Source organism: Leucoraja erinacea, unplaced genomic scaffold (genome assembly GCF_028641065.1).
Source record: "Leucoraja erinacea ecotype New England unplaced genomic scaffold, Leri_hhj_1 Leri_51C, whole genome shotgun sequence".
NCBI lineage: Eukaryota > Metazoa > Chordata > Chondrichthyes > Rajiformes > Rajidae > Leucoraja > Leucoraja erinaceus.
In genome coordinates, this window is record NW_026576421.1 from 115,001 (window position 1) to 140,448 (window position 25,448).

A 25,448-nucleotide genomic window follows, 5' to 3' on the forward strand; every position below is an offset into this window, starting at 1 on the left:
TAACGTTTCGGGTCGAAACCCTTCCGGGTTTCGGCCCGAAACGTTGCCTATTTCCAGAAGGATTTCGGCCCGAAACGTTGCCTGTTTCCTTCGCTCCATAGATGCTGCTGCACCATAACTCAGCGGGTCAGGCAGCATCTGTGGAGAACATGGATAGGTGACGTTTCACAGAGTGCTGGAGTAACTCAGTGGGTCAGGCAGCATCTGTGGAGAACATGGATAGGTGACGTTTTTTGGGTCTGGGGTCTGAAGAAGGGTCTAGACTTGAAACTTCCCCCCGGAGATGCTGCCTATCCCCGCTGAGTTACTCCAGCACTTTGTGTTTGTCTTCAGTATAAACCAGCATCTGCAGTTCCTTCCTACACAAACTCTTGAGTGGGCTTGCAGCTCTCTGCTGTGGCCATAGCAAGGTGGTCTGGTGCCCCTGTTTGAGGAAGGACATTCTTGCTATTGAGGGAGCCCAGCGTAGGTTCACCAGGTTAATTCCCGGGATGGCGGGACTGTCGTATGCTGAGAGAATGGAGCGGCTGTGGGCTTGTACACTCTGTGGAGTTTAGAAGGATGAGAGGGGATCTCATTGAAACATATATGAGATTGTTAAGGGGTTTGGACACGCTAGAGGCAGGAAACATGTTCCCGATGTTGGGGGAGTCCAGAACCAGGGGCCACACACACACACACGCACGCACACACACACACACACACACGCACGCACGCACGCGCACACACACACACACACACACACACACACACACACACACACACACACACACACACACACACACACACACACACACACACACACACACACACACACCACACACACACACACACACACACACACACACCACACACACACACACACACACACACACACACACACACACACACACACACACACACACACACACACACACACACACACACACACACACACACACACACACACACTTTAAGAATAAGGGGTCGGCCATTTAGAACGGAGACGAGGAAACACTTTTTCTCACAGAGAGTTGTGAATCTGTGGAATTCTCTGCCTCAGAGGGCGGTGGAGGCCGGTTCTCTGGATGCTTTCAAGAGAGAGCTAGATAGGGCTCTTAAAGATAGCGGAGTCAGGGGATATGGGGAGAAGGCAGGAACGGGGTACTGATTGTGGATGGTCACATTGAATGGCGGTGCTGGCTCGAAGGGCCGAATGGCCTCTACCCCTGCACCTATTGCCGATTGTCTACAATAGGACAATTAACTGGCCTAGATATGTAAACAAACTGCTCTGTCGACATCATAATAAAACCACAGAAATAGGTTTATTTGCAATCAGGGCAGTTCCGGGTCTCGACCTGAAACGTCACCTATTCCTTTCCTCCAGAGTCTCTGACCACAGGTGCCGTCTGTACGGACTTTGAGCTGAGTTACTCCAGCATTTTGTGTCTATCTTCGGTGTAAACCAGCATCTGCAGTTCCTTCCTCCATAGTTTGTAGTTTAGCTGGAGATGAGGAAAAGCTTCTCACTGTATCTCGGTACAGAGTGCTGGAGTAACTCAGTGGGTCAGGCAGCAGCTGTGGAGGACACATGGATAGGTGACGGTTCACAGAGTGCTGGAGTAACTCAGTGGGTCAGGCAGCATCTGTGGAGAACATGGATAGGTGACGTTTCACAGAGTGCTGGAGTAACTCAGCGGGTGCAGCAGCATCTATGGAGCTAAGGAAATAGGTAACGTTTCGGGTCGAAACCCTTCCGGGTTTCGGCCCGAAACGTTGCCTATTTCCAGAAGGGTTTCGGCCCGAAACGTTGCCTATTTCCTTCGCTCCATAGATGCTGCTGCACCATAACTCAGCGGGTCAGGCAGCATCTGTGGGGAACATGGATAGGTGACGTTTCACAGAGTGCTGGAGTAACTCAGTGGGTCAGGCAGCATCTGTGGAGAACATGGATAGGTGACGTTTCACACAGTGCTGTCTTCTATTTTGATGTTGACCACATGGTCGCTATTAACTTGACAACAACAAGCTGCGTCTGAAACTCTTGCCGTGCCTAAAGAGACAATCGAAACCGTTCGGGAGGGAACCGGCACACTGCGGGAGGGGCAACATTCCCCTCCCCCAAACCCCCACCCCTACAATCCCCCCCCCCTTCCTCTACACCCCCACCCCATCTCTGTAACCCCACCTGGACCCTCCTCCCCTCCACGTGCAAGTTCTAGGGGTAAAACATAGAAACATAGACAATAGGTGCAGGAGTAGAGGCCATTCGGCCCTTCGAGCCTGCACCACCATTCGCCATTCAATATGATCATGACTGATCATCCAACTCAGTATTCCGTACCTGCCTTCTCTCCATACCCCCTGATCCCCCTTAGCCACAAGGGCCACATCTAACTCCCTCTTAAATATAGCCAATGAACTGTGGCCTCAACTACCCTCTGTGGCAGAGAGTTCCAGAGATTCACCACTCTCTGTGTGAAAAAAGTTCTTCTCATCTCGGTTTTAAAGGATTTCCCCCTTATCCTTAAGCTGTGACCCCTTGTCCTGGACTTCCCCAACATCGGGAACAATCTTCCTGCATCTAGCCTGTCCAACCCCTTAAGCATTTTGTAAGTTTCTATAAGATCCCCTCTCAATCTCCTAAATTCTAGAGAGTATAAACCAAGTCTATCCAGTCTTTCTTCATAAGACAGTCCTGACATCCCAGGAATCAGTCTGGTGAACCGTCTCTGCACTCCCTCTATGGCAATAATGTCCTTCCTCAGATTTGGAGACCAAAACTGTACGCAATACTCCAGGTGTGGTCTCACCAAGACCGGGTATGATCAGGCCATTTGGCCCATCTAGTCCACTCCGCCATTCGATCACGGCTGGTCTATCTCTGCCTCCGAACCCCATTCTCCCCTTCTCCCCGTAACCCCTGACACCCGCACTAATCAAGATTCTATCTCTGCCTTAAAAATATCCACTGACTTGTGGCCTCCCTCCCTGTTTAATCCCCCTCCCCCTCTCCCTCCCCTCCCCCCTCTCCCTCCCCTCCCCGCGTTTGTTTGAAACGCTTGGAGCGGTGTGTGGAGGGGGAGAGCCACGTTGCCCGTGGCAACTGTGGTAGTAGGGCTGAGGGCTGGACTAGGCCCCAGAGCCCCCGGGCCTGCTCCTGGAGGCTTCTCGCCGCCAGAGGCCTTTAGTTCCTTGAGAAAGTCCAATACTTTGATTTACTTGCAAACCTTTCATTTGTTCTTTCGAAAATTTGAGGGAAAACCTTTTTTCTCACCCAGAGAGTGGTGAATCTGTGGAATTCTCTGCCACAGAAGGTAGTTGAGGCCGATTCACTGGATGTTTTCAAGAGAGAGTTAGATGTAGCTCTTAGGACTAACGGAAATCAAGGGGTAATGTGGATAAATGTGAGGTTATCCACTTTGGTGGCAAAAACGGGAAAGCAGACTATTATCTGAATGGTGGCCGATTAGGAAAAGGGGAGATGCAACGAGACCTGGGTGTCATGGTACACCAGTCATTGAAAGTAGGCATGCAGGTGCAGCATGCAGTGAAGAAAGCAAATGGTATGTTAGCATTCATAGCAAAAGGATTTGAGTATAGGAGCAGGGAGGTTCTACTGCAGTTGTACAGGGTCTTGGTGAGACCACACCTGGAGTATTGCGTACAGTTTTGGTCTCCTAATCTGAGGAAAGACATTCTCGCCATAGAGGGAGTACAGAGAAGGTTCACCAGACTGATTCCTGGGATGTCAGGACTTTCATATGAAGAAAGACTGGATAGACTCGGCTTGTAGTCGCTAGAATTTAGAAGATTGAGGGGGGATCTTATAGAAACTTACAAAATTCTTAAGGGGTTGGACAGGCTAGATGCAGGAAGATTGTTCCCGATGTTGGGGAAGTCCAGAACAAGGGGTCACAGTTTAAGGATAAGGGGGAAATCTTTTAGGACCGAGATGAGGAAAACATTTTTCACACAGAGAGTGGTGAATCTGTGGAATTCTCTGCCACAGAAGGTAGTTGAGGCCAGTTCATTGGCTATATTTAAGAGGGAGTTAGATGTGGCCCTTGTGGCTAAAGGGATCAGGGGGTATGGAGAGAAGGCAGGTACAGGATACTGAGTTGGATGATCAGCCATGATCATATTGAATGGCGAATGGTGCAGGCTCGAAGGGCCGAACGGCCTACTCCTGGACCTATTTTCTATGTTTCTATGTACCTTTTCCTATCTCTCATTTCCCTCTCCCCTGACTCTGTCTGATGAAAGATCTCAGTTGAGTTTATTGTCCCGTGTACTGAGGTACAGTGAAAAGCCTTTTGTTGCGCGCTATCCAGTCAGCGGAAAGACAATACACGATTACAATCGAACCATTCGCAGTGTACACAGATACGGGATAAAGGGAATAACGTCTAGTGCAAGGTAAAGACAGTAAAGCATGGTCAGGTGGGGCTAGAGTCGCTGACTAGTATGGGCAAATTGGGCCGAAGGGCCTATTGTGGCTCCACACTAGGACTCGGGGCCCGCTCTGTGGGACACAGAGGGTTAATGTGAGTGCAGGCATTCAGTGTACGTATAACAACACAATTAACTGGCGATTGCCTTCCTGGGGGAGCTGTTGGAGAGGCTGGTAATCGCTTCAGCTAATGGCTTGCTGCTTGCTCTCATTGTGTTTCCTGGTACATGAAATAAAGGCCCCCCCCCCCCCAGCCTTAATCTCCCTAATTAGTCATCAGCTTCCAAATCATATTTCACCACTCACTCCCCCAGCCCTCATCTATATTTCTCCCCCCCCCCACACACCCACCCACACCCCCCCCGCGTCCCCCCCCCCCCCCCCCCCACACCCACCCCCCCCACCCCCACCCCTTCCCCCCCCCCCCCTCCCCCCCCACCCACACCACCACCTCCTCCCCCCCCCCTCTCCCCCGTCCCCACCCCTCCCCCCTTCCCCAACCCCCCCTACCCCCACCCCTCTCCCGCACACCCCTCCCCCCCTCCCCCCCACCCCACAAAACATCCCCCTCTCTCCCACCCCCACCCCCTCCCCCACACACACACCTCCAACCCCTCTCTACCACCCCCATCTCAGCACCAGGGCACTCTGACTGTTGTGTGAGACAGAGACACACACACACACACACACCTGTGCTTGTGTGTGTGTGTGTTTCACACTCACACACCCCCCCCCCCCCCCCCCTCTCCCCCTCTCCTCATAGAAACACAGAAAATCAGGTGCAGGTGTAGAGGCCATTCGGCCCTTCCAGCCAGCACCGCCATTCAATGTGATCATGGCTGATCATCCCCAATCAGTTCCCCGTTCCTGCCTTCTCCCCATATCCCTTGATTCCGTTAGCCCCAAGAGCTAAATCTAACTCTCTCTTGAAAACATCCAGTGAATCGGCCTCCACTGCCTTCTCTCTCTCTCCCTGTCGGGTGCTGTCTGTACGGAGTTTGCACGTTCTCCCCATGACCGCGTGCGGGTTTGTTTGTGGGTGAATTGGCTTGGTACAAGTGTGTGTGTGTGTGGGGATCGCGGGTCGGCACGGACTCGGTGGGCCGAAGGGCCTGTTTCCGCGCTGTATCTCTGTAGCGGGCTCTAGATACTGCATTGCTGGTCTGCGGGAATGACACATTCGGATAAATGCGATGAGCCGCATTTGATGAGACAAAGCAGGGCAGGCCTTGTACAATAAATAGTAACGCCTTAGGGAAGGTAGAGGAACAGAGAGACCACACAAAACATCATCGCCATTCACTGCAGGAGCTGGGACGTCAATGTTACAGCCGTTACAAGGCGTTGGTTTGGCCTCGCATATGTGTTTCTGTGGTCGCCCCTGGATGTCATCAAACTGAATTAGGTGCAACATAGATTTGCAGGGTTCGAACTGCAAACCTCCCGACCCTTGCGTTCAATGCCCTGGCCAATGTTGGCAAGCATCAGTAGAAGCCAGGAACTGCAGATGTTGCTTTGTACCAAAGATAAACACACAGTGCTGGAGTAACTCAGCGGGTCAGGCAGCATCTGTGGAGAACATGGATAGGTGACGTTTCACAGAGTGCTGGAGTAACTCAGCGGGTCAGGCAGCATCTATGGAGCTAAGGAAATAGGCAACGTTTCGGGCCGAAACCCGGAAGGGTTTCGGCCCGAAACGTTGCCTATTTCCCGAAGGGTTTCGGCCCGAAACGTTGCCTATTTCCAGAAGGATTTCAGCCCAAAACGTTGCCTATTTCCTTAGCTCCATAGATGCTGCTGCACCATAACTGAGTGGGTCAGGCAGCATCTGTGGAGAACATGGTTAGGTGACGTTTCACAGAGTGCTGGAGTAACTCAGCGGGTCAGGCAGCATCTGTGGAGAACATGGATAGAAACATAGTAAATAGGTGCAGGAGTAGAGGCCATTCGGCCCTTCGAGCCTGCACCGCCATTCAATATGATCATGGCTGATCATCCAACTCAGTATCCTGTACCTGCCTTCTCTCCATACCCCCTGATCCCTTTAGTCACATCTAACTCCCTCTTAAATATAGCCAATGAACTGTGGCCTCAACTACCTTCTGTGGCAGAGAATTCCAGAGATTCACCACTCTCTGTGTGAAAAAAAAATGTTTTTCTCATCTCGGTCCTAAAAGATTACCCTCTTATCCTTAAACTGTGTGACCCCTTGTCCTGGACTTCCCCAACATCGGGAACAATCTTCCTGCATCTAGCCTGTCCAACCCCTTAAGGATTTTGTAAGTTTCTATAAGATCCCCCCTCAATCTTCTAAATTCTAGCGAGTACAAGCCGATAGGTGACGTTTCACAGAGTGTTGGAGTAACTCAGCGGGTCAGGCAGCATCTGTGGAGAACATGGATAGGTGACGTTTCACACAGTGCTGGAGTAACTCAGTGGGTCAGGCAGCATCTGTGGAGAACATGGATAGGTGACGTTTCACAGAGTGCTGGAGTAACTCAGTGGGTCAGGCAGCATCTGTGGGGAACATGGATAGGTGACGTTTCACGCAGATGCTGCCTGACCCGCTGAGTTACTCCAGCACTGTGTCTATCTCCCTATCTACTTGAGATACGGACTTGAATCCCAAGATACCTACGTATATATCAGTGCTATTAAGGGTCCTGGCCATTCTGGATCAGTGCGGGTGTCAGGGGTTATGGGGAGAAGGCAGGAGAATGGGGTTGAGGGGGAGATATAGATCGGCTATGAATGAATGTTGGGGTGGCCTTGATGGGCCGAATGCCCCAATCCTGCTCCTGAACTCATCTGACCCTTGGAACCTCACCTGTGGCTGGAGGTACAAAGATCTTCAAGGAGGCTAATGCAAATGTCTCGCAATAACTTGAGTCATTCACGACGTGCCCTGGGGACTTATCCACCTTTTGACGTCTTTCAGAACCACCTGGTCGACGTGACATGCCTGAGACTATTACTATTCCCCAACACTGGTCTCATTCCACTTCAGTTTTCTCTCCTGTATCTTAATACAGATACTCATTTAGTTCCAGCACAAATTGGAGGAACAGCACCTCGTATTTCGCTTGGGTAGTTTACACCCCAGCGGTATGAACATTGACTTCTCTAACTCCCTTGCTTTCCCTCTCTCTCCATCCCAGTTTCCCCACCAGTCTCTGTCTCTGACTACATTCTGTCTCTCAGGTAGACAAAAGTGCTGGAGAAACTCAGCGGGTGCAGCAGCATCTATGGAGCGAAGGAAATGGGCAACGTTTCGGGCCGAAACCCTTTGGGTTTCGACCCGAAACGTTGCCTATTTCCTTCAGGGTTTCGACCCGAAACGTTGCCTATTTCCTTTGGGTTTCGTCCCGAAACGTTGCCTATTTCCTTCGCTCCATAGATGCTGCTGCACCCACTGAGTTACTCCAGCACTTTGTGTCTATCTTCGGTTTAAACCAGCATCTGCAGTTCCTTCCTAGTCATTTAGTACCATGCCTGGACATTCCCCCTTCTCCCCTCTCCCATCAGGCAAAAGGTACACCTAGATTTTCTTTAGACAATAGACAATAGGTGCAGGAGTAGAGGCCATTCGGCCCTTCGAGCCAGCACCGCCATTCAATGTGATCATGGCTGATCATCCCCAATCAGTACCCCGTTTCTGCCTTCTCCCCATATCCCCCTGACTCCGCTATCTTTAAGAGCCCTATCTAGCTCTCTCTTGAAAGCATCCAGAGAGCCGGCCTCCGAGGCAGAGAATTCCACAGACTCACCACTCTCTGTGAGAAAAAGTGTTTCCTCGTCTCCGTTCTAAATGGCCGACCCCTTATTCTTAAACTGTGTGTGTGTGTGTGGCCCCTTGTTCTGGACTCCCCCAACATCGGGAACATGTTTCCTGCCTCTAGCGTGTCCAAACCCTTAACAATCTCATATATGTTTCAATGAGATTCCCTCTCATCCTTCTAAACTCCACAGAGTGTACAAGCCCACAGCCGCTCCATTCTCTCAGCGTATGACAGTCCCGCCATCCCGGGAATTAACCTTGTAAACCTACGCTGGGCTCCCTCAATAGCAAGACTGTCCTTCCTCAGAGGGTGGTGAGTCTGTGGGATTCTTTGCCACAGAAGCCACAAGTCAGTGGATATTTTGAAGGCAGAGATAGATAGATTCTTGATCAGTGCGGGTGTCAGGGGTTATGAGGAGAAGGCAGGAGAATGGGGTTAGGATGGAGAGATAGATCAGCCGCGACTGAATGACAGGGTGGACTCAATGGGCCGAATGGCCTGATTCTAACCCTGAGACTCATGAAGTCTTCCTGCATCTAGCCTGTCCAACCCTAAGAATTTTGCAAGAGTCGGCTCTTTTTTAGGATAAAACTTGCAACAAAAGGCAAACTCGGAGGTGATTTTAAGTCGACCACAGAGGGGAGGATTGGGTGAGTCAGCTACTGAGGATCTGGGCCAGTCCAGTATCTGTGCCGTGAACACATTGAAGCAGCCTCTAGACGTCTGAGCGAGGGTGTGTGTCATTCTGCACGCCGATACGCCTGCCCGGTGAGTCAAGGTGCTTCGGAGAGTTCAATCCCAGCCTCGTAGCCAGGAAACCCGGGCAGTCTGAATGCCAAGCAAAAATCTCCTCAAGGTTTGCTGTCCTTGAAGACATTCTCATCCTCCCTCTGACCAGAGTTTGCAAGCAACAGGACCAGACTGATTCCTGGGATGTCAGGACTTTCATATGAAGAAAGACTGGATAGACTCGGCTTGTACTCGCTGGAATTTAGAAGATTGAGGGGGGATCTTATAGAAACTTACAAAATTCTTAAGGGGTTGGACAGGCTAGATGCAGGAAGATTGTTCCCGATGTTGGGGAAGTCCAGAACAAGGGGTCACACACACAGTTTAAGGATAAGGGGGAAGTCTTTTAGGACCGAGATGAGAAAAACATATTTTTTTCACACACAGAGAGTGGTGAATCTGTGGAATTCTCTGCCACAGAAGGTCGTTGAGGCCACACAGTTCATTGGCTATATTTAAGAGGGAGTTAGATGTGGCCCTTGTGGCTAAAGGGATCAGGGGGTATGGAGAGAAGGCAGGTACGGGATACTGAGTTGGATGATCAGCCATGGTCATATTGAATGGCGAATGGTGCAGGCTCGAAGGGCCGAATGGCCTCTACTCCTGCACCTATTCAAGTCTACTCCACCATTCAATCATGGCTGATCTAGCACTCCCTCCTAACCCCATTCTCCTGCCTTCTCCCCATAACCCCTGACACCCGCACTAATCAAGAATCTATCTATCTCTGCCTTAAATATATCCACTGACTTGTGACCTCCACAGCCGCCTGTGGCAAAGAATCCCACACAGATTCACCGCCCTCTGGCTAAAGAAATTCCCCCTCATCTCCTTCCTAAAGGAACGTCCTTTAATTCTGAGGGCTACTGCGAGACCCAGGTTCGATCCCGACCACGGGTGCTGTCTATACGGAGTTTGCACGTTCTCCCCGTGACCTGCGTGGGTTTTCTCCGAGATCTTCGGTTTCCTCCCACACTCCAAAGACGTGCGGGTTTGTAGGTTAATTGGCTTGGTGTGTGTGTGTGTAAATTGTCCTTAGTGTGTGTAGGATAGTGTTAGCGTGTGCGGGGATCGCTGGTCGGCAGGGACTCGGTGGGCCGAAGGGCCTGTTTCCTTGGCTCCACACCCGCTGAGTTTCTCCAGCATTTTTGTCCACCTTCAGAATTAAAGGGAGTTCCTTACGGAAGGAGATGAGGAGGAATTTCTTTAGCCAGAGGGTGGTGAATCTGTGGAAATCGTTGCCACACAGATGGCTGTGGAGGCCACAAGTCAGTGGATATTTTGGAATCTGTGGGAATTCTTTGCCACCGAGGGTGGAGGCCTCCAGTACGGGTCTCTGGCCCTGTGAGGAGGCAGCAGCACTACCCGCTGCGTCGATTATGTTGTCGGGGAGATGGAACTTGAGAGAGAGCTCCCAGTTGCCAAGTGGGACAGGGCGAGCCCAGACCGGGCCAGAGATGCCGCAGCGATGTGAGTTTGTGAAAGCTCACATACACGCGCGCACACACACGCGCGCACACACAGACAGACAGACACACGCTCACAGACAGACAGGCACACACACGGACACGCACACACACAGGCAGAGAGACAGACACACACACGGACGCACACACACACGGACACGCACACCACAGACAGTAGGGACAGACACACACACATGCTCAGCACACGTGTGTCAGACACACACGCCCTGCACACACACACACACACACAGACAGACGCACACATACACGCACACACACACACACACACAGACAGACACACACACACATGCTCACGCACACACACACACACTCACACTAAGTATGGGTTTAGGTCAAAGTTACAGCACGGAAAGCAGGAACGGGGACTGATTTTAGATGGTCTACTCCTGCACCTATTTTTCTATGTTTCGTTGAGAATGTTAGTGTGCGGGGATCGCTGGCCGGCACGGACTCGGTGGGCCGAAGGGCCTGTTTCCGCGCTGTATCTCTAAACTGAAGCAAAGTTTGTAGGTGCAGTGAGTGAGGTGATGTGGGCCTTCGAACCTGAGTCGTGTGTCATCCACACTATCCCTGCTTCCTGATCATCCAACTCAAATCCCATCCCTAATGCTCTCCAGACCCCTTCCATTTCCTCCTGAAGGGCTGTGAACTTTATTCCAATATATAAAATGCTGCAGGCCACACAGAACCTGCTGGAGTAACTCAGCGGACAGGCAGCATCTCTGGAGAGAAGGAAAATCTGGTCGAGACCCGGGTCTTCAGAATCGACCCCAAAACTGTCACCCATTCCTTGTTCTCCAGAGATGCCCCTCTGTCCCGCTGAACAATCTCCAGCATCTTGTGTCTATCTTCGGTTTTGTAAGTTTCTAGCACCTGCAGTCCCCCCTCAAAACATAGACAATAGGTGCAGGACTAGAGGCCATTCGGCCCTTCGACCCAGCACCATTCGCCATTCAATATGATCATTGCCAATCATCCAACTCAGTATCCTGTACCTGCCTTCTCTCCATACCCCCTGATCCCTTTAGCCACAAGGCCCACATCCAACTCCCTCTTAAATACAGCCAATGAACTGTGTGGCCTCAACTACCTTCTGTGGCAGAGAATTCCACAGATTCACCACTCTCTGTGTGTGAACATAAAATGTTTTTCTCATCTCGGTCCTAAAAGATTTCCCCCTTATCTTAAACTGTGTGTGACCCCTTGTTCTGGACTTACCCAACATCGGGAACAATCTTCCTGCATCTAGCCTGTCCAACCCCTTAAGAGTTTTGTAAGTTTCTATAAGATCCCCCCCCTCAATCTTCTCTCACCAAGACCCTGTACTAGCGAGTACAAGCCGAGTCTATCCAGTCTTTCTTCATATGAAAGTCCTGCCATCCCAGGAATCAGTCTGGTGAACCTTCTCTGCACTAGAACCTCCCTGCTATGGCAAAGAATGTCTTTCCTCAGATTAGGAGACCAAAACTGTACACAATACTCCAGGTGTGGTCTCACCAAGACCCTGTACAACTGCAGTAGAACCTCCCTGCTCCTAGACTCAAATCCTCTTGCTATGAAGAATGTCTTTCCTCAGATTAGGAGACCAAAAACTGTACGCAATACTCCAGGTGTGGTCTCACCAAGACCCTGTACAACTGCAGTAGAACCTCCCTGCTCCTAGACTCAACTCCTTTTGCTATGAAGAATGTCTTTCCTCAGATTAGGAGACCAAAACTGTACGCAATACTCCAGGTGTGGTCTCACCAAGGCCCTGTACAACTGCAGTAGAACCTCCCCGACACAGTGTTTAAGAAGGAACTGCAGATGCTGGAAAATCGAAGGTGCTGGAGCAACTCAGCGGGTGCAGCAGCATCTATGGAGCGAAGGAAATAGGCAACGTTTCGGGCCGAAACCCTTCTTCAGAGTAAAAAACTCCCTCCATATTTCTGACATCTGATTCCACAAAGGGTTAACCTCCGCACAGAGAATTCTCTCTGCAAACTGTGACCAAACGCTAGGAGAACCAGTGACCTAAATTCATTTCATTTGTTGATGCTTGCTGGCAGAATGCGTCTCATCATTTACTTCCGACTCAGTAGTCAAACCACTAACCTATCTCTCCACATCTGTCTTGCTGATCACAGTGGGGAGAGGATTGATGCCTCTGATCTCTCCGAGCTCTTCCTTGCCACACTCGGCTGCCGGCAGCACCCTAGGGTGCAAGGGACCCGTTCTCTCCCAGCGGGTGTCCACACACAGGCCGACGTTCCAGTAGACAACAGGTGCAGGAGTGGAGGCCATTTGGCCCTTCGAACCAGCACCGCCATTCGATGTGATCATGGCTGATCATCCCCAATCAGTACCCCGTTCCTGCCTTCTCCCCCGACTCCGCTATCTTTCACTCTCTAGAATTCAGAAGATTGAGGGGGGATCTTATAGAAACTTACAAAATTCTTAAGGGGTTGGACAGGCTAGATGCAGGAAGATTGTTCCCGATGTTGGGGAAGTCCAGGACAAGGGGTCACAGCTAAAGGATAAAGGGGAAATCCTTTAAAACCGAGATGAGAAGAACTTTTTTTCACACAGAGAGTGGTGAATCTCTGGAACTCTCTGCCACAGAGGGTAGTTGAGGCCAGTTCATTGGCTATATTTAAGAGGGAGTTAGATGTGGCCCTTGTGGCTAAGGGGATCAGGGGGTATGGAGAGAAGGCAGGTACGGGATACTGAGTTGGATGATCAGCCATGATCATATTGAATGGCGGTGCAGGCTCGAAGGGCCGAATGGCCTCTACTCCTGCACCTAATTTCTATGTTTCTATGTTTAAGAGCCCTATCTAGCTCTCTCTTGAAAGAATTCTCTCCAGAGAACCGGCCTCCACCGCCCTCTGAGGCAGAGAATTCCACAGACTCACACAACTCTCTGGGTGGAAAAGTTTCTCCTCATCTCAGTCCCAAATGGCCACAGATTCACACACTCTCTGGGTGGAAAAGTTTCTCCTCATCTCAGTCCCAAATGGCCACAGATTCACACAACTCTCTGGGTGGAAAAGTTTCTCCTCATCTCAGTCCCAAATGGCCACAGATTCACACAACTCTCTGGGTGGAAAAGTTTCTCCTCATCTCAGTCCCAAATGGCCACAGATTCACACAACTCTCTGGGTGGAAATGTTTCTCCTCATCTCAGTCCCAAATGGCCACAGATTCACACAACTCTCTGGGTGGAAAAGTTTCTCCTCATCTCAGTCCCAAATGGCCACAGATTCACACAACTCTCTGGGTGGAAAAGTTTCTCCTCATCTCAGTCCCAAATGGCCAACCCCTTATTCTTAAACTGTGTGTGTGTGTGTGGCCCCTGGTTCTGGACTCCCCCAACATCGGGAACATGTTTCCTGCCTCTAGCGTGTCCAAGCCCTTAACAATCTTATATGTTTCAATGAGATGCCCTCTCATCCTTCTAAACTCCACAGAGTGTACAAGCCCACAGCCGCTCCATTCTCTCAGCATATGACAGTCCCGCCATTCCGGGAATTAACCTTGTAACACGTCGAGTCCCTGCAGCTTAGATACAGCGCGGAAACAGGCCCTTCGGCCCTTCGAGTCCGTGCCGACCAGCGATCCCCGCACACTAACACTAACACTCCTACACACACTAGAGACAATTTTTACATGTTTTATGCCCAGCCAATTTGTGGGAGGAAACCGAAGATCTCGGGGAAAACGCACGCACGTCACGGGGAGAACGTGCAAACTCCGCGCAGACAGCAGCCGTAGTCGGGATGGAACCCGGGACTCCGGCGCTGTATTTAGCAGCAACCCAGAGAGTTGTGGATTTGTGGAATTCCCTGCCACAGAGGGCAGTGGAGGCCAAGTCACTGGATGGATTTAAGAGAGAGTTAGATAGAGTTCTAGGGGCTGGTGGAGTCAAGGGATATGGGGAGAAGGCAGGCACGGGTTATTGATAGGGGACGATCAGCCATGATCACAGTGAATAGCGGTGCTGGCTCGAAGGGCCGAATGGCCTCCTCCTGCACCTATTTTCTATATTTTTATGTTTCTAACCCCTGACACCCGTACTAATCAAGAATCTATCTATCGCTGCCTTAAATATATCCACTGACTTGTGGCCTCCACATCCGTCTGTGGTAAATAATCCCACAGATTCACCATGCAAACTCCATACGCACACGCACACACACACTGACACGCTCACACACACACACACGTACACACACGCACACAGACACACTCACATACACACACGTACACACACGCACACAAACACACACGCACACATACACGCACACAGATACACACATACACACGCACACACATGCCCACACACACACGCACACACACACACACACACACACACACACACACACACACACGCACACACACACACACACACTCACACACACACACGCACAGACACACTCACACAAACACACACACACCCACACACACAAACACACACACACACACACGTACAAACACACGTACACACACACACATATACGCACATGCACACACACACATACACACACGCACACATACACGCACACACATACACACTCACACACACACACACACGCACACACACACATACACGCACACATACATACACGCACACACATACATACACGCACACATACATACACGCACACACCACAGATGGGTTGAGTGGAGTGGGAGGAGGGAGAGAGAGGGAGGGGTGAGAGGGGGGGGGAAGGGAGATGGGGGGGGGAGGGGGGGAGATGTGGGGGGGGGTGGAGCATTTGCCGCTGGCTAGCTGTGATCAGTGAGCTGACAGTAACCAGTGGTGAAGAGCCGACTTAGTCACAGCGGGCAGACTGTGTTGCGTGACAGAGTGGGGGAGGGGAGACGAGGGGCCTCGCTGGTGAGGGGTGTTGGGGTAGCGAACCCCCCCAGTGTCCTCGTGCCCCCCACCCCGCCCGCTCGCTGTGGGGGGGGGGCGGTGAATATCCTCCCCATTCCACATCATGAAACCAATTGAAACTCCGCAATAAGATCGGACATCAGCGATCCATGCTTGAAGTAACACAAGACGGTGTGTGCAGCAATATTTAACCCTTTCCCACTCTGAGTTCTTGTTACAGACTTACACTCGCAGTATCTCTGGCCCAGAGTAGGGGAATCGAGGACCAGAGGACACAGGTTCAAGGTGAAGGGGAAAAGGTTTAATAGGAATCTGAGGGGTAACTTTTCCACACAGAGGGTGGTGGGTGTATGGAACGAGCTGCCGGAGGAGGTAGTTGAGGCTGGGACTATCCCAACGTTCAAGAAACAGTTAGACAGGTACATGGATAGGACAGGTTAGTTAGAGGGATATGGACCCAAATGTTTGTCAGGTGGGGACTAGTGTAGATGGGACCATGTGGTCGGGGTGGGACTAGGACTAGTGTAGATGGGGCATGTTGGTCGGGGTGGGACTAGTGTAGATGGGCATGTTGGTCGGGGTGAGACTAGTGTAGATGGGGCATGTTGGACCAGTGTAGATATGGCATGTGAGTCGGGGTGGGACTAGTGTAGATGGGGCATGTTGGTCGGGGTGGGACTAGTGTAGATGGGGCATGTTGGTCGGGGTGGGACTACTAGTGTGTAGATGGGGCATGTTGGTCGGGGTGGGACTAGTGTAGATGGGGCATGTTGGTCGGGGTGGAGACTAGTGTAGATGGGGCATGTTGGTCGGGGTGGGACTAGTGTAGATGGGGCATGTTGGTCGGGGTGGGACTAGTGTAGATGGGGCATGTAGGTGGGGGTTGGACTAGTGTATGTGGGGCATGTTGGTCGGGGTGGGACTAGTGTTGGTGGAGGAGGTTGGGCGGGGGGGGACTAGTGTAGATGGGCATGTTGGTCAGGGTGGGACTAGTGTAGATGGGGCATGTTGGTCGGGTGGGACTAGTGTAGATGGGGAAAGTTGGTCGGGGTGGGACTAGTGTAGATGGGACATGTTGGTCGGGGTGGGACTAGTGTAGATGGGGCATGTTGGTCGGGGTGGGACTAGTGTAGATGGGGCATGTTGGTCGGGGTGGGACTAGTGTAGATGGGGCATGTTGGTCGGGGTGGGACTAGTGTAGATGGGGCACGTTGGTCGGGGTGGGACTAGTGAAGACAGGGGCACGTTGGTCGGGGGTGGGACTAGTGTAGATGGGGCATGTTGGTCGGGGTTGGCCACTATGTTAGAACTCTGTTGGGGTGGACAACCGTGGACTATTGTAGATGGGGCATGTTCCCCGGGGTGGGACTAGTGTAGATGGGGCATGTTGGTCGGGGTGGGACTAGTGTAGACGGGGCATGTTGGTCGTGGTGGGACTAGTGTAGAAATGGGGCATGTTGGTCGGGGTGGGACTAGGACAAGTGTAGATGGGGCATGTTGGTCGGGGTGGGACTAGTGTAGACGGGGCATGTTGGTCGGGGTGGGACTAGTGTAGATGGGGCATGTTGGTCGGGGTGGGACTAGTGTAGATGGGGCATGTTGGGCTGGTGTGGGCAAGTTGGGCCGAAGGGCCTGTTTCCACACTGTATCACTCTGTGTACATTGAAACCTGGCATTTTACTAAGAGATTATTTTGCTGGACATTTCATGTTTGACAGAGATATTATGAGGCTCTGTAGAAGCCTAATCCCCGCGACCAGCTGGCTCTGAATGCTGCAAACTCCAGCCATGAGTCTCTCCCGCCCGCTATACCGAGGCAGTGCTGCAGCTGTGGGCAGCAGGCAAATATCGGATAGAATTACAGATCAGGCAGTGTCAGGGTCAGCGTTTGGCTGCACACATTCACAGCCCGTTCACAGTCTCTGTAACTGAAGTCAGGCACAAAGCATGCAGGAAGGAACTGCAGGTGCTGGTATAGACACAAAAATGCTGGAGTAACGTGCAAACTCCATACAGACAGCACCTGGTGTGTGTATACTGTACCTGTGTCAGTGTCTGTGTGTGTGTGTGTGTCTATATGTGTGTGTGTGTGTGTGTCAGTGTGTGTGTGTGTGTGTGTGTGTGTGTGTGTGTAGGTGTGTGTGTGTGTGTCTATACCACACTGTGTGTGTCTATATACCACAGTGTGTGTGTGTGTCTATATACCAGTGTGTGTGTGTGTCTATATAGTGTGTGTGTGTGTGTCTATATACCAGTGTGTGTGTGTGTGTGTGTATACCACAGTGTGTGTGTGTGTGTGTCTATATACCACAATGTGTGTCTGTGTGTCTATGTCTATATACCAGTGTGCGTGTGTCTATATACCACAGTGTGTGTGTGTGTGTCTATATACCAGTGTGTGTGTGTCTATATACCAGTGTGTGTGTATACCACAGTGTGTGTGTGTGTGTATACCAGTGTGTGTGTCAGTGTGTGTGTGTCTATATACCAGTGTGTGTGTGTGTGTGTGTGTGTCACTGTGTGTCAGTGTGTGTGTGTCTATACACCATAGTGTGTGTGTGTGTCTATATACCACAGTGTGTGTGTCACTGTGTGTCAGTGTGTGTGTGTGTGTGTATGTGTCACTGTGTGTCACTGTGTCAATGTGTGGGTGTGTGTCACTGTGTGTCAGTGTGTGTGTCACTGTGTCAGTGTGTCAGTGTGTGTGTCTATGTCTATATACCAGTGTGCGTGTGTATATACCAGTGTGTGTGTCACCGTGTCAGTGTGTGTGTCACTGTGTGTGTGTCTATGTACCGCAATGTGTGTGTGTGTGTATACCAGTGTGTGTGTCAGTGTGTGTCACTGTGTGTCAGTGTGTGTGTGTCAGTGTGTGTGTGTCAGTGTGTGTGTCACTGTGTGTGTCAGTGTCTATAACACTGTGTGTGTGTCAGTGTGTGTGTGACCCTCTTGGCTCTGCCCCCCACAGGTTCACTGCCCCCCAGGGCTACGTGCTGTTCCCACAGATTGGTGACCGCATCGACCTGATCTGCCCGCGGGCAGCGCCGGCTGCAGCAGGACCGGGTTCACGGGCAGGGCCGAGCTCGCCGGCGGTGTACGAGTATTACCGGCTGTACCTGGTGAGCCGCGAGCAGGCGGAACGCTGCGACACCGTGCTCAGCCCAACCGTGCTACTAACCTGCGACCAACCCTCGCACGACACGAGATTCACCATCAAGTTCCAGGAGTACAGTCCCAACCTGTGGGGCTTGGAGTTCCAGCCCCAACACAATTACTACATCATCAGTGAGTCTGTGGGGTGGTGGGGGGGGTTGGGTGGGAGTAGAGGCCATTCGGCCCTTCGAGCCAGCACCGCCATTCAATGTGATCATACCGAGATACAGTGAGAAGCTTTTCCTCATCTCCAGCTAAACTACAAACTATGGAGGAAGGAACTGCAGATGCTGGTTTACACCGAAGATAGACACAAAATGCTGGAGTAACTCAGCTCAAAGTCCGTACAGACGGCACCTGTAGTCAGGATTGAACCAGAAACTCTGGAGGAAAGGAATAGGTGACGTTTCAGGTCGAGACCCGGAACTGCCCCGATTGCAATTAAACCTATTTCTGTCGACAGAGCAGTTTGTTTATATATCTAGGCCAGTTAATTGTCCTATTGTAGACAATCGACAATAGGTGCAGGGGTAGAGACCATTCGGCCCTTCGAGCCAGCACCGCCATTCAATGTGATCATCACCAATCAGTACCCCGTTCCTGCCTTCTCCCCATATCCCCTGACTCCGCTACCTTTAAGAGCCCTACCTAGCTCTCTCTTGAAAGCATCCAGAGAACCGGCCTCTGAGGCAGAGAATTCCACAGACTCACCACTCTCTGTGAGAAAAAGTGTTTCCTCGTCTCCGTTCTAAATGGCTTACCCCTTATTCTTAAACTGTGTGTGTGTGTGTGTGTGGCCCCTGGTTCTGGACTCCCCCAACATCGGGAACATGTTTCCTGCCTCTAGCGTGTCCAAGCCCCTTAACAATCTCATATATGTTTCAATGAGATACCCTCTCGTCCTCCTAAACTCCACAGAGTGTACAAGCCCACAGCCGCTCCATTCTCTCAGCATACGACAGTCCCGCCATCCCGGGAACTAACCTGGTGAACCTACGCTGGGCTCCCTCAATAGCAAGAATGTCCTTCCTCAAATTAGGGGACCAAAACTGCACACAATACTCCAGGTGTGGTCTCACTAGGGCCCTGTACAACTGCAGAAGGACCTCTTTGCTCCTGTACTCGACTCCTCTTGTTATGAAGGCCAACAGGCCAAAACTGCACACAATACTCCAGGTGTGGTCTCACTAGGGCCCTGTACAACTGCAGAAGGACCTCTTTGCTCCTGTACTCGACTCCTCTTGTTATGAAAGCCAACAGGCCAAAACTGCACACAATACTCCAGGTGTGGTCTCACTAGGGCCCTGTACAACTGCAGAAGGACCTCTTTGCTCCTGTACTCGACTCCTCTTGTTATGAAGGCCAACAGGCCAAAACTGCACACAATACTCCAGGTGTGGTCTCACCAGGGCCCTGTACAACTGCAGAAGGACCTCTTTGCTCCTGTACTCGACTCCTCTTGTTATGAAGGCCAACATGCCAAAACTGCACACAATACTCCAGGTGTGGTCTCACTAGGGCCCTGTACAACTGCAGAAGGACCTCTTTGCTCCTGTACTCGACTCCTCTTATTATGAAGGCCAACAGGCCAAAACTGCACACAATACTCCAGGTGTGGTCTCACCAGGGCCCTGTACAACTGCAGAAGGACCTCTTTGGTCCTATATTAGATTCTTCTTGTTATGAGACTTGTTATAATATTCGACTCCTCTTGTTATAAAGATGTTGGCAGTGGCCATGTGGGACAGGCCCTTTGAGGTTTAAGGGAAAAGATTTAATAGCAAACTGTCTCTCTCTGTGTGTAGACTGTGAGCTGGGGGCCTGGAGATCCAGTGTTTATCTGAGCTGCCATCTCTCTCTCTCCCTCTCCTCTCCCGATTATTCTCCTTGACTGCTCCGATTATTCGAGCCGGGTTCAGCGACCCGGGGAGGAGTGACACCATTGCCTGCTCCCCCCACCTCCCCTCACCCCTCGCCTCTGTCACAGTGGACAAGGAGTGGGGGGAGAGGGCATACGGTGCCAGGGATGAGCCTGTTCACATTGCAACGTCCAGGGGTGAGGAGAGAGAAGGTCTCCACTGTCAGAGACCGCTGGAGTGGACGTAACCGGCCCTGACATGCCGACTGCACAATGCCCGCAGCCCCTCCACTGAGGGAGCAGCCAGCTCTAATGCACAAGGAACTGCATGCTAGGAGCAGCCTTCCTCCCCCCCCCAACCCCCCTCCCCCACCCCCCTCATGCCCCCAAAGTCCAGTCACATCCAACATGTCTTTGTCCATGCTCCAAACTCCCTCTCCCACCCCCCCCCCCCAAGAACCAGAGGGTCAGACACACACGCACACACACACACACACACACACACACACACACACACACACACACACACACACACACACACACACACACACACACACACACACACACACACACACACACACACACACACACACACACACACACACACACACACACACACACACACACACACACAAACACACACACTACACACATACATACACACACACACACACACACACACACACACACACACACACACACACACACACACACAGACACACACACACACTAGAAGAATAAGGGGTCGGACATTTAGGACTGAGATGAGGAACAACATCTTCACCCAGCGAGTTGTGAATCTGTGGAATTATCTGCCACAGACGGCAGTGGAGGCCGATTCACTGGATGTTTTCAAGAGGGAGTTAACGGAATCATAGAAACATAGACAATAGGTGCAGGAGTAGAGGCCATTCGGCCCTTCGAGCCTGCACCATTCGCCATTCAATATGATCATGGCTGATCATCCAACTCAGTATCCCATACCTGCCTTCTCTCCATACCCCCTGATCCCTTTAGCCACAATGGCCACATCTAACTCCCTCTTAAATATAGCCAATGAACTGTGTGGCCTCAACTACCTTCTGTGGCAGAGAGTTCCACAGATTCACCACTCTCTGTGTGTGAAAAAAAATTTCGGTCTCGGTCCTAAAAGATTTCCCCCTTATCCTTAAACTGTGTGTGTGGCCCCTTGTTCTGGACTTCCCCAACATCGGGAACAATCTTCCTGCATCTAGCCTGTCCAACCCCTTAAGAATTTTGTAAGTTTCTATAAGATCCCCCTCAATCTTCTGAATTCTAACGACTACAAGCCGAGTCAAGGGATATGGGGGAGAAAGCAAGTACTGGGGCCCTGATTGTGGATGATCAGCTACGATCATATTGAATGACGGTGCTGGCTGGAAGGGCCGAATGGCCTCCCCCCTGCAGCTATTTTTCTATCTTTCTATTCCATCATCTGTCTTGTGTCATCTCTGCAGCCACTTCAGATGGGAGCAAAGAGGGGCTGGAGAATCGCAATGAAGGGTCATGTAATACTAGGAACATGAAGGTTACCTTGCGGGTGGGGCAAGGTGAGCTCACCCCAACTACCCCCCCCTCACCCCAACCCCCCCCCTCACCCCACCCCCCCCTCACCCCCCCCTCACCCCCCACCCCCCCCTCACCCCAACCCCCCCTCACACCCAACCCCCCCCTCACCCCAACCCCCCCTCACCCCAACCCCCCCTCACCCCCAACCCCCCCTCACCCCAACCCCCCCTCAACCCCAACCCCCCCCTCACCCCAACCCCCCCCTCACCCCAACCCCCCCCACCTCACCCCACCCCCCCCCCCCCCCCCCCCCTCACCCACCCCAACCCCCCCCCCTCCCCCCAACCCCCCCCCCTCACCCCACCCCCCCCTCACCCCAACCCCCCCCCCCTCACCCCAACCCCCCCCCCTCACCCCAACCCCCCCCTCACCCCCAACCCCCCCCTCACCCCAACCCCCCCCCCCTCACCCCAACCCCCCCCCCACCCCCCCCTCAAAACCCCCCCCCCTCACCCCAACCCCCCCCCTCACCCCCAACCCCCCCCCCTCACCCCAACCCCCCCCTCACCCCAACCCCCCCCCCCCAACCCCCCCCCTCACTCCCCCCCCCCTCACCCCCCCCTCCCCCCCCCTAACCCCCTCCCCCCCCCCCCGAACCCCCCCCCCCCCCCCCCCACCCCCACCCCCCCCCCCAACTCTCACCCCCCCCCTCACCCCTCAACCCCCCCCCTCACCCCCAACCCCCCCCCCCTCACCCACAACCCCCCCTCACCCCAACCCCCCCTCACCCCAACCCCCCCTCACCCCAACCCCCCCCCACTCACCCTCACCCAACCCCCCCCTCACCCCAACCCCCCCCCCCTCACCCAACCCCCCCCCTCACCCCACCCCCCCTCACCCCAACCCCCCCCTCACCCCAACCCCCCCTCACCCCCAACCCCCCCCTCACCCCCAACCCCCCCCCTCACCCCAACCCCCCCCCCCACACAAAAAACACCCCCCCCCCCCCTCACCCCCCCCCCCCCCTCCCCCCCGCCCCACCCCCCCCCCCCCCTCCCCCCCCCCCCCCCCCCCCCCCCCCCCCCCCCCCCCCACCCCCCCCCCCACCCCTCCTCCCCCCCACCCCCCCCTCACCCCAACCCCCCCCCCCCCCCTCACCCCAACCCCCCTCACCCCAACCCCCCCCCCTCAGGCCACACTGACCCCCCTGACCACTGGTGGTGTTTCTCCCCCCCAGACCCGGCTGCCCTGGACCCCGCACCTGATGCAGAGACCCCCCAGCGTCCCGACCCCGACCCCACCGACGGCCTCACCATCGACGGAGCCAACTCCTCATGTACGTGTCCCCACCCCCCCCCCCCCCGCCGCCGTCCCCCTGTCCCCGGGGGGGGGGTCCCTTTCAAGGGCAATCTCTCTGGGGGAGGGGGGTCAGTACGTTGAGAATGGGGTCAGGACAGAGAGACAGATCGTCCATGACCCATGAATGAATGGGTGGGCTAGACTCAATGGGCCGAATGGACTTATTCTGCTCCTTGAACATCTGATCATTTTAGGGGGTATATATATATATATATATCCCTGCGGGGGGGGGGGAGTCTTGTATTTGGGCTATATTTGGGGGGAGAGTTTTTTTTTTTCTGGGGGGGGGCTATGTCTTGTGAGGGGGGGGGGTATTTAAGTGTGTACCTCTGTGGGGAGGGGGCAGATGTTGGAGGGGGCTGGTTTTGAGGGGGGGGGGGGTATATTTGGGGGTGGGGTTATTTCTGGGGAGCTATTTCTCTGGGAGGGGGTTTATTTGGGGGAGGGGGTATTTTGAGGGGAGTTTCTGGGGAGATTTTCTCTCTGGGTGGGGTGTAATTCTTTGAGGGTGTGGGGTATATTTTTGGAGGGGCGATTATTATGGAGTGGGGGGGTTATTTGGAGGGGGTTTATTTGTGGGGGGGTGTTTATTTGGAGGGGGGGTATTTTGAGGGGAGTTTTGGGGGAGATTTCTCTCTGGGGGGGTGTAATTCTTTGAGGGTGGGGTATATTTTGGAGGGGCGATGTATTACGGAGTGGGGGGGGGTTTATTTGGGGGGGGGTTTTATTTGGGGGAGGGGAGTTTCTGGAGAGAGATTTCTCTCGGGGGGGGGTGTCGATCTTTGAGGGTGGGGTTATATTTTGGAGGGGCGATGTATTACGGAGTGGGGGGTTTTATTTGGGGGGGGTTTATTTGGAGGGGGTTTATTTGGAGGGGGGGTTTATTTGGAGGGGGTTTTATTTGGAGGGGGGGTTTATTTGGAGGGGGGGTTATTTTGGGGGGGGGTTTTATTTGTGGGGGGTTTTATTTGGAGGGGGGTTTATTGGAGGGGGGGTTTATTTGGGGGGGGGTTTATTTGTGGGAGGGTTTTTATTTGGGGGGGTTTATTGGAGGGGGGGTTTATTTGGAGGGGGGTTTTATTTGGGGGGGGTTTATTTGGGGGGGGGTTTATTTGTGGGGGGGGTTTATTTGGAGGGGGTTTATTTGGAGGGGGGTTTTTGTGGAGGGGGGGTTTATTTGGGGGGGGGGGTTTATTTGGGGGGGGGTTATTTGTAGGGGGTTTATTTTGGGGGGGTTTATTTTGGAGGGGGGGGTTTATTTGGGGGGGGTTTTATTTGGTGGGGGGGGTTTATTTGGGGGGGGGGTTATTTTGGGGGTTTATTTTGTGGGGGGTTTATTTTGGAGGGGGTTTTATTTGGGGGGGTTTATTTGTGGGGGGGGTGTTTATTGTGTGGGGGGTTTATTTTGTGGGGGGGGGTTTACTTTTGGGGGGGTCCCCCTGCTCTGTCTCCCCCCTGACCTCTGCCCTTCCCCCCCCCCACAGTCTCTCTGGCCAACGGTAGCATCAGCGGAGGGGTTCGGATATGACCCACCACCCTGGCCTGGCGCTGATCGGGGGGGTGTCCGGCAGCAGCCGGTTTGCTGGTGTTGGTGGGGTGGGGGTGGGGGTGGGGGTGTGGGCCGTCGGAGACGGAGACGAGACGCGGGAGGGGCCGGGTGGGGTGGGGGTGGGGCGTGCGGCGAGCGTTCCCGGCCTCCACCTCATCACCTTGACCGGCCCGAAGCTGGGCCTGGGGGGGGTGGGGGGGCCGGGGGGGGTCCGGGGCCGGAGGGGGGGGCAACAACAACGGCTCGGAGCCCAGCGACATCATCATCCCGCTCCGCACGTCCGACAGCGCCTTCTGCCCTCACTACGAGAAGGTCAGCGGCGATTACGGCCACCCCGTTCTACATCGTCCAAGAAATGCCCCCCCAGAGTCCGGCCAACATCTACTACAACTGTGTGAGGCCCAGCCCCATGGGGAACCCTGACACCCCCACATCAATCCCCTCCCCCCCCACACCCCCACATCAATCCCCTCCCCCCCCACACCCCACATCAATCCCCTCCCCCCCCCACACCCCCCATCAATCCCCCCCCCCCCCCACACCCCCACATCAATCCCCTCCCCCCCCCACACCCCCCTCCCCCCCCCCACATCAATCCCCTCCCCCCCCACACCCCCACACCCCCCACAT

At 53.3% G+C, this 25,448-nt stretch overlaps 1 protein-coding gene across 1 annotated transcript in view; it reads left to right on the top strand.

Annotated features, from left to right (window-relative positions):
• The window catches only part of LOC129693996 (ephrin-B1-like), a 43,226-nt gene that overhangs the window by 7,903 nt on the left and 9,875 nt on the right, over window positions 1-25,448 (top strand). Inside the window, 5 exon segments of the mRNA XM_055630718.1 lie at window positions 18,338-18,654; window positions 21,859-21,951; window positions 23,148-23,250; window positions 24,995-25,157; window positions 25,159-25,292. Of these exon segments, the coding sequence (XP_055486693.1) occupies window positions 18,338-18,654; window positions 21,859-21,951; window positions 23,148-23,250; window positions 24,995-25,157; window positions 25,159-25,292 (810 nt within the window).